This window comes from Ptychodera flava, chromosome 2 (genome assembly GCF_041260155.1).
Source record: "Ptychodera flava strain L36383 chromosome 2, AS_Pfla_20210202, whole genome shotgun sequence".
NCBI classification, from domain to species: domain Eukaryota; kingdom Metazoa; phylum Hemichordata; class Enteropneusta; family Ptychoderidae; genus Ptychodera; species Ptychodera flava.
Window position 1 is genome coordinate 16,586,577 of NC_091929.1, and position 13,835 is coordinate 16,600,411.

The following is a 13,835-nucleotide window of genomic DNA, read 5'->3' on the forward strand; positions in this document are numbered from 1 at the left end:
ACAGAGAATGCACGGCAACATAAACCAAACAGAAACCATACTCAAAACCGTAAATAGAAAAAACAAACAAACAAACATTCACAACATAAAATGACTTGATCTTCACAACAACATTTAGGCTCAACACATATCAAAACAAAGGATAAAAAAGAAAGCCCGTCAAAATATTTGGAAGAACTTGATAAGTGGGAAGCAATAAAAACCCTTTTGCCGAAACAACCAACAAGAGCCTACAATAAACAACAAGTGTATAAATTAAAGCAGCGGCATTGAGGGTTCAAATGAATCCAAACAAATGCCAAGGCCGTATCTGTGATGAATTATCTGAAAATTAGGTAAAACGTCACCACAAGGAACCTTCATACAAAATGTCAAAGCAATAGGACGAGTAGATTCTAAGAAGAAGATTTTTGACCTGTTTTTTTAGCAAAAATGGCGAAATTGCCAAAAAAGAGTCGTGCATAGATCAGCACAATCCAACACGTCTTGAAGGAATTATCTCCAGAAACCTGTATACCAAATTTCAAAACAAACCACCTCGCAATTTTAGAAAACATATTTTTTTTGAAAAACGACATATTTCCCCAAAATATAGACCTAAATACGCATATTTCATCAAGATTTCATCAAATACGGCCAAGTTTTTGAAAATAGGGTTTTTTTACAAAATTATTAAATTTTGTTACAAATAGGGTTGATTGTTACAAATAGGGTTGATTGTTACAAATAGGGTTGACACGTCAACCCTATTTGTAACAATCAACCCAATTTGTAACAAAAGTTAACCCATATAGGTTTAGTATGATTTCGGTCAGAAAACAAGATTTTTAACATTTTTGACCGAAAATGGTGAAAATTGCCCCGAAACAAACCTTTGGCATGTATTGCACAACTCGAATATATCTTACGATTAGGCCTCTTATTACTAGGAACCTGCACAACGAAAGTTAATCTAACGAGCATTTCCGGAAAAAAATGAGTTTCGACAAGGAAAAAAAAAAATTGCCCCAAATCATACTAATATGTATATGTCATCAAAATTTCATCAAATACGGCCAAGTTTTTTTGAAAATTAGGTTTTGTTTCAAGTTGGTTAATTTTTGTTACAAATAGGGTTGATTGTTACAAATAGGGTTGACACGTCAACCCTATTTGTAACAATCAACCCAATTTGTAACAAAAGTTAACCCCATATAGGTTTAGTATGATTTCGGTCAGAAAACAAGATTTTTAACATTTTCGACCGAAAATGGTGAAAATTGCCCCGAAAAAGCCTTTGGCATGTATCTGCACAACTCGATTATATCTTACGAGTAGGCCTCTTATACTAGGCAACCTGCACAACGAAATTTAATCAAACGAGCATTTTCGGAAAAAATAAGTTTCGACAAGTAAAAAATAAAAATTGCCCCAAAACATACTAATATGTATATTTCATCAAGATTTCATCAAATACGGCCAAGTTTTGTAGAAAATTAGGTTTTTTGTTTCAAGTTGGTTAAATTTTGTTACAAATAGGCTTGATTGTTACAAATAGGGTTGATTGTTACAAATAGGGTTGACAGGTCAACCCTATTTGTAACAATCAACCCAATTTGTAACAAAAGTTAACCCAATATAGGTTTAGTATGATTTCGGTCAGAAAACAAGATTTTTAACATTTTTGACCGACATTGGTGAAAATTGCCCCGAAACAAACCTATCTGCACAACTCGATTATATCTTACGAGTAGGCCTCTTATACTAGGCAACCTGCACAACGAAAGTTAATCTAACGAGCATTTTCGGGAAAAAATGAGTTTCGACAAGGAAACAATTGCCCAAAACATACTAATATGTACATTTCATCAAGATTTCATCAAATACGGCCAAGTTTTGGAGAAAATAAGGTTTAGTTTCAAGTTGGTTAAATTTTGTTACAAATAGGGTTGATTGTTACAAATAGGGTTGATTGTTACAAATAGGGTTGAGACGTCAACCCTATTTGTAACAATCAACCCAATTTGTAACAAAAGTTAACCCCATATAGGTTTAGTATGATTTCGGTCAGAAAACAAGATTTTTAACATGTTTGACCGAAAATGGTGAAAATTGCCCCAAACAAACCTTTGGCATGTATCTGCACGACTTGATTATATCTTACGAGTAGGGCTCTTATCCCTAGGAACCTGCACAACGAAATTTAATCTCACGAGCATTTTCGGAAAAATGAGTTTCAACAAGGAAAACAAAGAAAATTGCCCCCGAACATACTAATATGTATATTTCATCAAGATTCATCAAATACGGCCAAGTTTCTTTGAAATTTAGGTTTTGTTACAAATAGGGTTGATTGTTACAAATAGGGTTGACACATGTCACCCCTATTTGTAACAATCAACCCAATTTGTAACAAAAGCAGTTCGGAAAAATGAGTTTTGACAAGGAAAAAAAAGAAAATTGCCCTCAAACATACAAATATGCATATTTTATTAATATTTCAACATATACGGCAAAGTTTTTTTGAAAATTAAAAATTTTGTTACAAATAGGGTTGATTGTTACAAATAGGGGTAATACACCGTGAATGTTTTAAAGTTTGGTTGTTGTGATATTGTTACCTTAGTTTTGATATATTTTCAAAGTTTGTATCTTAACTATGTAAGACACTATCACTCTATGAATTCTGACAATTTATAGGTTTTACCTGCTATTACAACTGCCTTTTTTTCATATCACGATAATCTATTTTTATCATGTTTCTGTTTGAATTGCCATATCCTGGGATCGCCAACTTGAGCAGTGTAATTATAAGACATACAACATTTTTCTGTACTAGGGCTTTGACAGGAACTTTCTTAATCATCATGATTTGTTTCTTTAAATATCAAATCATGTTATGATTTTGCATATGTATCATAATTTATCAATGATGTGAACATTTGCTCAAGAATGTTTTAACATGTAAATTGCTGTGTTCTTTTTTGTCGAAGTCACAATTTTCTTTTTAACTTCCTTGTCAGCAACGTGGAGCTTATCTAATAGGCAGATGTGAGGCGTTGTCTGTCGTCTGTCAACTTTTTACATTCAAAGCTTCTCCTTCAAAACAGTCAGAACTACTGGTATTTCTTTAATATTTGGAATGCAGGTCCCTAGGGATGACCATTGTCAGATTTGTTCAAATTTTGATGAAATATGCAAATTGTATTTTGAAGATAATTTGCTAATTTGGACAAATATCTTCTCTGTACTGGCAGATCCAACAACTTTAATATTTAGTATACAGGTTCCCTTAGCATGACCTAATTAAGATTTGTTCAAATTGTAATGTAAATGTATATTTTTAAGGAATTTTTTGTCATTTTTGGTCCAAAAATCTTTCAAAATCTTCTTCAAGACTGCTGAGTTGACAGCTTAGATATTTAAGATTTAGGTTACGAGGGACAAGCCGTTTAGAATGGTTCACTTTGAGCAGAAATATGCAAGTTTGTATCGTCAAGGCAATTTTTGTCATTTTTGGTCAAAATTTTTTTCAGCAAAACAACCAGTCTGATAGTTTTGATATTTGGTATGCAGGTTGATAGGGATGATCAAAATCTGAAATATGTAAATAATGATGAAATCAGCAAGTTGTAAATTTGGGGCAATTTTGACCTTTTTGGTAAAAATTTGTTACTAAAACGTACTCATCTGATAGCTGTGGTATTTAGTTGAGATGTTCTTAGGGATGATCTTAATGTGATATTTTCAAATTAGGATAAAACATTCAATTGTGTATTTTTGCAGCTATATTTGCCAGTTTTGGTCTGGCCATCCTGAAGTGAGCTTCATCAACATATTTCGTCCAAAATAGTTAGTCTCTACATAATACAGTGGTACTCTATTGGCCAATAGGTTGCTTATTTATTCAAAAAGAAATCACGCCATGAATGTACCAGTGTTTTGATTATTTATGCACTTATAAGGTTCTATTTAAAGCTGAGAACCATTCTATTTGGGGAAATTGTTTATTCCACCAATCAAACATCATTTTATGTGTAAAAATGTACCACTGTTATTATCATCCTAGCATGGGCACTGCTTCTGATTTTACATGTACCTCCCTGTTTTAATTTCAGCTTTCTGTAAATTTCTGTTGAGTAACCTCAGATTGAAGAATGTACTTTGATCGGTGTTCAGAGTAATAAACTACATTGAGATAACATTTAAAGATATGAAACTTGTGTATATCATTTACTTTAACTCTATAGACATTAAGTGTGTCAGTCACTGCAGAATTACGGGCAGATTTCAAATCCTAACTTACCGGTATATTCCAGCATTGTTATGTGGAACAATTAAAAGTTCTGAAAACTAAAATGACATTTCAGAATTTTTCTTCAAATCACCATTCTTTATTTGCTGAACTTGTTTTGTAAACATTGTCACATAATCCTGGAAATGCTTCTGTAGTGCTTCTGATAGTGCTCGTTTCAATATAGAGCAAATACATTTGTTTGCTGCAATATTTTGATTTTCCATTCCCAAGATGTATGGTATTTGAACAGGAAGTACATATTCAATATTATGAAATAAAATAAAAATTTACTACTTTAATTTTGCCAAAAAAAAGAAAAGAAAAATCTTTCAATGATTGGTTCGGTTGTCTCACAAAGAGATGATAAAAAGTGGAAATCTGAGTCTGCATATTTTTTCTCTCTCTGGCTTGAAGGAAACAATACCCAGCCAGAACATGGTTGGTTTACAGCTGTAGTGGTACTGCATACACATGATTAAATTAAATGCATTGTACATACTTCTTAAAGTTGTCCATGATATCAATTCCCCATGCAAATCTATTTTCAGGAAATTTATAATGCGAGGATAAAACCAGATGAGGAATGGAACACCTTTACCGTTAAAATGCACCATTTCTTTTGAACTTCCATGACAATAGATGTACCTCTTTTCCATTTTTATAGCAAATAAACTCTTCATTAAGCAAAATGTATCCATCCATGGTAAGAATGTTCTGTCCATGGTCAGGTTCTCAGTAGGACTGATTTTTCCAAGCCTGTTTCCATTTTACATTATCTCAAGAACAGCTTTTGAAACAGCTTTTCAATTTGCAACATGTAGAAATACTGAAAAGTGGAATTGTTGTCTGTACTCATCTCTCACTGACTGAGTTCATATTACTGTCATCCATAGATGTACTTTCCCATCTCCACCAACAGCACAAACTGGTAAAGTGGCATGCCAGCACAGACCCCCTGCTGTGACTGGTAATGAACTTGACACAGGTACCTGAAAACCAATGGAAATTCTTACTGATGAAAGAGCAGAGTTATTTTTCTTTCTTCTAAACAAGAATGAGACAACTGCTTTTTAAATCATTCTTCATAAACAAATAACCACAGAAAATTCTGTTCAAAGTCATCCACCAATGGGAAAATATTTGGTACCAAGTCTGTCAAGTGAACTGTATAAAACCTACCCTGGATTATAAACCACAAGCACTGTCAAGTGGAATGTTCTGTACTCCAATGTCAAGAAAACATGAATAATTTGATGGTTATAAAACAAACACCTACTTAAACTAGTATCTCTACACTTTTTACATCAGCAGTGTTATATGAAGTTCTGTGCTTTGGAAATCAAGAGTTTAACAACTGATTTGTGCATAAAGTGTTAATTACCTGTGAGTGTCCTAGATGGAATACTTTGACCTCATTTTGTCCTGTTGTGGCAAACAGATTCTCACTGACTCGTGACCATCTGAAATTTCTACCACCCTCATTGTGAGCTTGTCTGTTCTCCTGTGGCAGGCTGAAAAAGAAATGGATACATGTTTTGAGAATACTGCTTCGCTACTATGCAATGCATCTAACATCAGGTGTCCAAAATGTCAGGAAAAAAGATATTTAGAGGTTATAAACGGCAAGCGAGGGTATTTGGTTGCGGATATAAGACCTCTGGGCTGAAAATTAGCATATTTGGCGGGAAATAATCACTGAGCGAAGCGAAGTGATTATTTCACCCAAATATGCTAATTTTCATCCCAGAGGTCTTATATCCGCAACCAAATACCCGAGCGCACCGTTTATAACCTCATTATAATATGTTGAAGTTAAAAACAAGTGGACAATTTCGTTATTTTTAGGGCCGAAGTTGGCACAACAGTTCAGGAGCGCCAAGCGTCATACAAACTCTAAAAAAGAATGTTTCAGAACGCGCGGCGCGTGCACAGTTGCAGTCATAACTACGGTTACGCACCGCATCGATATCGCGATTAGACATCGAACTTGAAGAATTTTTTCTTTAAAAAAAAACGCTCATAAAACTTTAAAAAATTGTGGTGTTGTTACACAGACTCCGCTGCTTACAGAAACTCTTCATATTTTGGTTCGTCAAGCTGCACTAGCCTAAAATTTAACGATCAAAAACAATCTGAAGCCATAGACTTGTTCGACATTACGGCGCGTTGAACTCTCAAGTTGGCGTTCGAAATTTGCGCGAGCTCAAACATGTTACGCGGCGCGCAGGTCTTCTTGTAGAGAATATAAACCCCGGCTCCAGCCAATCAGATTGCCGGATTCCAGCCGAGCATATTATAATAAATATTGTTTTGTAATACATAGAAATTACGGTGTTTTGAAAGGCTTACAGAAAATTTTTTAAATTGTGTAAGAATGCACAACAGTCCATTACTAAGACCTCACCTTGACCTTGTGGAATCCCACATCATCCAATTACCGTTTGCAATACAACCAATACGAACTGGGTCAAGGAAGCAGATATCAGCCGACATCAAAGTCACATGACCTGCATCTAGTGACATAATTGGTTGGTGGGTTATGAGATCATAAAATCTGATTGTGCCTTTCTTTTCAGCCACCATTAGCTAGAAGTAGAGAATTTTGAAATGAAAATACAACACTAAAAATACAGAATATAAAATGGCAACAAAAGACGATGAAATGACAGGGTTATATAGAATTTAATCATCTTATCATAAAAATACTGAAACTAAATGCTAATCAGTAAGGTACACTATATAGTGTATAGTGTCTGTCTGGTTTGACATGCAGGCACCAGTGTCAATCCATATTTCAACAGATATAGACTTGATTGATAAGAAATTAAGGATTCTGACACATGATTTATAATACCCTAACTGTATAGCATTTAGTGGATGGTATTTCCCAGCATCAGAGTGGGTGTATCAGTAATGTTTTACTGCAATAGGGTCACACTTGTTTGCTTACTATATTTACAGTTGGCCTGAGTTTTCAGGTCATGTTTTAATAAAAGGTAGGGCGAGCTCTTGCCTTATTCAAGCTGTATATGATTGACGTTGACAACAACAAACCTCAGTTTCAAGGAGGTCAAAAGACCACTGCCGTCATTCAAGATTTGTGATTAATGGGGAAAACGCTGAACCTCAGTTTCATACAGGTCAAAGAGCACTACCTTATTCAAGATCTGTCACTGATGTCGAAAACACCAAACAACAGTACACACAGGAATGTTTGTTTTGGCTTAGTGAAACATTACCTTGGCTGGTTCATCTGGATGCCAACACACAGACATACCAGGTGAGTACAAAGGAAAGCACGCCCTCTGGAGTCCATCCAAGTCCCAGACTCGGCAAGTGTGATCATCACTGACACTGGCAATTTGTTGACCTTCTGTTGGTTCAAAGACAACATCATTGACATAACTTGTGTGACCATCCATTACCTGAAAACAAACAGGACAAACTGTTAACCTGTCAGAGTTTTTGGTAATTAGACAAATGATATAAATTCACTTTTGAAAATAACAGTACTTGACTGTGTTTCACTACTCCTGAAAAGCTAAAAACTAATATTCACAGCAAACTACAAATTGATGTGATGAGACGGTTTTCGCCATACCATACATACCGGTATAATTGATGAAGATACACAGTAAATTTTACAGAATGACAAACCGGTATGAAATAAATTACAATGCTTGTTCATTTAAGCAAATTTCAAGATTGACATAGATTTTGTTAGAATAGAAATTTCTTTCTTAATATTGACATGGTGTGCTATATTTGCTGTTTTCATGCGAAGGACACAAACACTACCGGTACAGTTGGATGTGCCAACTACCGCATACAAGTACCGTGTGTGGTAGCAACCATGCCACAATGAGCACTAAAACTCAAAACGTGGTTGGCACTGATATCACATCTTTGCAGAAGTTTGAAGTTTATTCTTACCAACTAACACTAATCAAAATGACTGAAACTAAACTTGTGGAAAACACGAAAATTCACTTGAGAGAAGTCGGAGACACTGCACAACTAGTGCATAAATAAGCTTTTGTAGGAATCTGATTGTATGGTATAAATATCACAAAAGAATTATCCTTTACAATGACAGTTATCTGTTTTGTTGTATGAAAATATGATAAGATTTACCGTAACAGTGTCTTCACTTTTAAGATCTGATGAAAACAATCTGAGTTTACTGTCTGCTCCTGCTGTACAAAATCTGTAGACAAAGTAAAAACAAGGAAATAAACAAGCTCAACGATTTGTTATCTTTCTTGCTACCAGTGGATCAATGGTAATCACTTAACCATATTGTTTGAAAGCTACGGTACTTGTTTTGTGTCTGAAACACAACATGGACAGGATGTGGCATTTGTTTCCTGTAGGTCTTTAATGTACGGTATTGTCAAAATTTAAGTCTATTTTGAATGTGTTAACAAATAAACTACCGGTATACATGTATGTACTACATTACTGCTACTACTTCCATTACTAACTATTGATATCAGTTTTCTTACAAAGTTCAAATTTTGCTGCACAATGTGAGTTTTTTTCACTACTTCCATCACTAACTAGTCATGTCAATAGGGTCCACAAAGGTAGTGTTTTGCTGCACAATGTGAGACAACTCAAAGCATCTCACAGGTTGATATGACTGATTTATTGATTTTCACATATAGGTATGCAGGTTTGTGATCTGAATTTCCTAAAGAGATGTCTCAAAATTTAAATAATTTTGCAAATAATTTGAAAGGAAATGAGAGTGTTGCTGTGAAAACATCTATTAAATGAAAGTATTTTAAAAAATGTTACCACCTTAGTAATCAAACAGAAATTTCAAGGACAGACAGTGAATGGGAGTCTATGAACATTGATGTATTGCCATGCAATTTGCTGGAGATGAAAAATATCATCATCTCGGAACATGTTTCTGCAAAATTATTGTAGATCATACCGGTAGACCTCCAACCCATAAAAACTCTTGCTCCATTATAACATGTCCCTTGACCTGACCAGTAGAACAAATTATTTTAGATCATGGACCTAAAACCCATAAAAAAATTGTGCTCCATTACAACATGTCCCTTGACCTGACCTGTAGAATTCTCCACTGTATATGTATATGGGACATCTGTAGGCGGGGTAGCGTGCGTCGCTATGTGGGTCAAAGGTCAACCCCCGCTACAGATAGCTGCGAGCGAAAGTGGGTCTATTACGACGACACCACATGTATCGGATCTTTGAATGGCAAAATAAACCAAAGTGAGTGGAATTTAATAAAATGACCTATACCTGCCTGAACTCTGATTATTGCTCATTCTCTAACTCCTTTTGTGAACAAAATTTCTGGTTCGTTTAGGTAATGCGGCTGATTTTCCAAGGAGTACTCATGATTTTCACTCCAGCAGCGAACTTTGACTTCTATTGATATGCTAATTAGGACTCTGACCGGCCGCCACGCTATTCACATTTTATACAGCAGTTCTGTTTTATACAGCACTGTGGTTATGCACTATCATCGGGTATTTTCGCATTTATTTTTTTCATTTTATTTCCTCATGAGCAGAAAAAGGGTTGACACGGCGGGTCTGAATTGACGCCCCTGAGGATGAGAAACAAACTTTTTATATTTCTTTGCCCTAAGGAAGATCACGCCTTGGGGACAGATACTCAGACTTTCAAACTTTATATCAATTCTGTTGTGATCTACCACTTGTGGGTGTTCATTTAAAGCTTTTGGTGAAGGAAAACTTTTCAACGTCTAAGTTATTCGAAAATCGAAATTTCACTTTTCTCCATAGAGTTAACACTGGGATGGCGGCCATTTTGAATTTCAAATATCTGTAAATCTTGGGTAATTTGTTTCCCCTAGTATCAAACTTTACACAGTGACGCCCAATTTTTATTCTTGATTTTGAAAAAGAATGGTTGAAAGATACATTGAGGAAAGTTTTAGTAAAAGTGTAAGTCTTTTATTTTAGAGGATGTATATTACCTTAAAAGAATTAGAACTTACTTGACTTGTCTTGGTAGAGTTTCTAATGAAGTTTCTGGGCTCCATGCTATTGTTGTTACCCTTGTTCCATGATGAAAATCTCTGAGATGTTCAAACTCAAAACCATCAATCTCTGAGTCTTCATCCTGTGATCGGAAGATGTTGAATGTTTGTGAGAAAAGCATGACATCAAATGTATGAATATAATGCAACAATAATATCATTTTATAAAACAACAAGAATGTTCATCAACTGACTGATATAAAAGAAGTCTACTTTTATCATTTTGTCACTGAGCATTAATTTTCATAAATGCATCCACATAAGTGTCATGGAAGACAGAAAATACTATGCAGAAACAGAGCAACAAAAACAAATAGTAAAACAATACCAGGCCAATGTGAGGGCGCCAAATAAACATATGGATGTTGTTTCTTGATGTGTCAGGCACTAGATAAACCACATTAAAAATCTGGCCTTTGATGTATATCAAAGTTACAAACATACAAAAAAGCAGAACTGTAATAGCCTAACTATTGGCATTAGTAGCCTGAAAGACCTTTGAACTCACAGTCACATGTTTTATATAAACATTGGGAAAACTACAAGATCTCATATTTTTTTTAAAAACTATATATCTCAAACTGAAAACGGAGTCAACGAAGGTCAGTCGCAAATCTCACTCATTATCTGTGACTTTATGTGAAATAACCCGCAACACAGTGTATGTACAGGACATTCTGAAAACACTATACTTTTGATTTGTAAAATACGACCTTAAAAGGTTTATTATAATAATATTCACATACCAGGATGTATATCCCCTATATCGTACATACAGGGGCACTGTTGTGAAACGTTATACAAAGATAGCTACTTCTTAATTCCTTCACAATGAAGACAGATTGTCATCTTGTTAGTTCCTTCCAATATCCTGTGTTTACACTTACTTTTAAGTCTTTCTGACATGACTCATTTCTCTAACCAATCAAAGTCAAAGACACTTCTTACTTTCCCGCCAAAACCGGCTATATCACAGCCTGAATCAACCACTTTACTTTAGTATATGTTTATGTACAGTATAGTGTATGTGTATGTGTATACTCAGAGTGCATCGCTCACCACTGGATCTGGTCGTCACTTATCCAACCACTGATACATTATGTTATTGTAGCAGTAGTTCAACGTAGCTGAAGAAATAGAGTTGCCGCCTCTGTCTCCATCACTTGAACTCAAAAGATCCTGCTTCATAAACAATCCCACACTGGCACTTGCTCAGAGCAGTGGTAGGGGTGTGCAGCCACATATATAAAATCTGGTGCCCATTTTAGACCTAAAATCTCATTATTTTAGGACCCCATTTTAGAACTTTGTGACCTTTGACCCAGGTCAAAAGTCATAGTGTCAAAATTTGCAAAAATGTAATAGGGTAAAAAGCAAGCATTTGCATGACCGAGTTACTGGCAAAGCCTACCACAATACCGCATTTACGACTATGGTGTTGCTGGCCAAGCCATGATTTCCAAAAAATGTTTCTGGAAATAGTACTACAAAATTTGGGTGAAAGAAAGTATCTTTCACCCTCACCAAATTTTGGTCCAGCTTTTGAAAATTATCAGTTATCTGCAGTTAAAGTCTGACTGATGTTTTTTCAAATTCCAAACTACAAGAAGCCTCGCCGTGCGTCTATGAGGCACTGCTAGTTCATGTGCCCAATGTTGATCTGTCATGATACTACCGACAGTAGTACCGTAGTAGAGCCACTTTGTCTCAATATTTTCTATTGGGCAAAATTCTTCCGTATATGGAGTTCTGACCAATTAGTGACAGTGTTTTAAAACCAAGTCAATGTTTACTTTGGATAAACCCAGGGGGTCTCTTTAATGGTTCCCCTGACACAGAAAAAGATATCCATGCTTATATTTGGTGCAGCCATGGAGGTAGGAAGAGCTCTTGCTACCTCCATGGTGCAGCTCAGAACTCTGCTTGCGAAACGGGAACGGACAGTTGGAATTTGTTCTTGTGTGGCACACAAAATTCGACCCCATTTTAGACCATGGTTTGAATCAATACCCCATTTTAAACCATGTTGCTGAAATACCCACCCTATTGGGCAGCACGTATACACATTTGCAAGTAATGGAAGTGTAATAAACGGTCAAGGGTCCAGTGGCCGGCTATTAGCAAGATATGACTGGCCACTGGACCATTGACCATGGAATCGCTGGTAAACTAACGGTTTGGGAGGTCACGAGAGCAAATGTTTTGCAATCTGTGAGCGATTGAGGATATTTGGGTACGCATAGCGGAATCGAGTTGATTTCGGCCGAAAATAGTTAGAAAGGGTAGTTTTTTTGTGCTCGGTCCAAGTCAGACAGCCTCTGCCGAATTTTCCTATGAGAGTCAGCAGGGCTGTGGTGGGAGGCCGTTTAACGCCGAGAACACACAGCACGGTAAGCAGGGCAAGGTGTTGCCATTCTCTCTATGCATACTACACTGGCAACTCCAGGCACCTGTGGGAGAGGCAATCCAAATCGCCGGTGAAAGTTGTGGGCTTCGGAACCATAATATCATTGCACAGGCGTTATGTGGACCGGTTAGTTTGTAAAATTGCAGTTTATGATGCGAGGTCCAAATAACGCATGTGTACTATTATTGTCTTACCTGAAAGCGACATATCCCCAGTGACACCCTCAAACAATCTCCATATGCGATCAGCTGAGAAAACTGTTCGAGTGGACAAAACTCAACAGCTGTTACCGTGTCTGGCGTGTCGAACGTGTAGGTGATACCTCCACTTTTAGTTTTATCGAACATCTTTCTGGATAAGACACAGTGCAATTAGATGTGTGCGACAGGTGTACACGGTGCGTGGCGTTCCTGAGATCTCATCAATGTCCTCGAATGCCCCGCCAGGCATTTTGCAGCATTTTCTTACTGTGATTCGTTTTCAGATCGTATTTGTGATGCTCGCAGTTCGTGGGCAGGCCTTTACATGACCACAGAGGGACTGTGACATGACTTACAGGCACTGGCCATGAGTAAATGAAATATTTTAAATTTCATCAGAATATTACTACGACAGAGATACGATAATCACTTGATACGATAATTGCACATTTTGATTGACGGTTTGATAGAAAAATAATCGAGAATGTATAAGCATAGGGAAGCCAGTATAAACAACCAAGCAAACAAACTTGACAAAAACAAAAACACTAAAAAATACTCAACCAATAAAACTAAAACAAACGCAAAAGTAAGAAACGAATAACAAGTAAATAAGAAACCAAAGAAACAAATAAAAAATATTAGAGAAAACAATAAATTGAATATTAATTGAAGTAAATGACGACTGAACAACATATGCAACATGATATTCAAAGTGTGATGTCAGTATCACTAAAGTTGGAAGTGATTCCAAATGTTGCATGTGTTGTTCTCTCAATTATTTCAATTCATATTCAATTTATTGTTGTCCTTTTTTATTTATTCAATCAGTATTTGTGTTTTTGTCAGTTATTTGTTCATGTATTTGTCATGTCTTTGCTCGATTTTTTAGTTAACTACAAGTTC

The 13,835-nt window shown here is 35.9% G+C and overlaps 1 protein-coding gene across 2 annotated transcripts in view; it reads right to left on the reverse strand.

Moving 5' to 3' along the window:
- The window catches only part of LOC139115819 (nucleoporin Nup37-like), a 600,123-nt gene extending 586,937 nt beyond the window's left edge, over window positions 1-13,186 (reverse strand). The window contains exons 1-7 of one of the 2 annotated variants that reach the window (XM_070678197.1): window positions 12,924-13,186; window positions 10,281-10,405; window positions 8,411-8,483; window positions 7,516-7,701; window positions 6,681-6,862; window positions 5,658-5,787; window positions 2,841-5,265 (exon numbers count right to left, since the gene is read on the reverse strand). In XM_070678197.1, coding sequence (XP_070534298.1) covers window positions 5,149-5,265; window positions 5,658-5,787; window positions 6,681-6,862; window positions 7,516-7,701; window positions 8,411-8,483; window positions 10,281-10,405; window positions 12,924-13,076 — 966 coding nt within the window. In that variant the 5' untranslated portion in view covers window positions 13,077-13,186 and the 3' untranslated portion in view covers window positions 2,841-5,148. Of the gene's footprint in view, window positions 1-2,840; window positions 5,266-5,657; window positions 5,788-6,680; window positions 6,863-7,515; window positions 7,702-8,410; window positions 8,484-10,280; window positions 10,406-12,923 lie in introns of those variants that run through there. The other variant, XM_070678204.1, reaches the window with a different exon arrangement.
- Window positions 13,187-13,835: the final 649 nt, after the last annotated feature.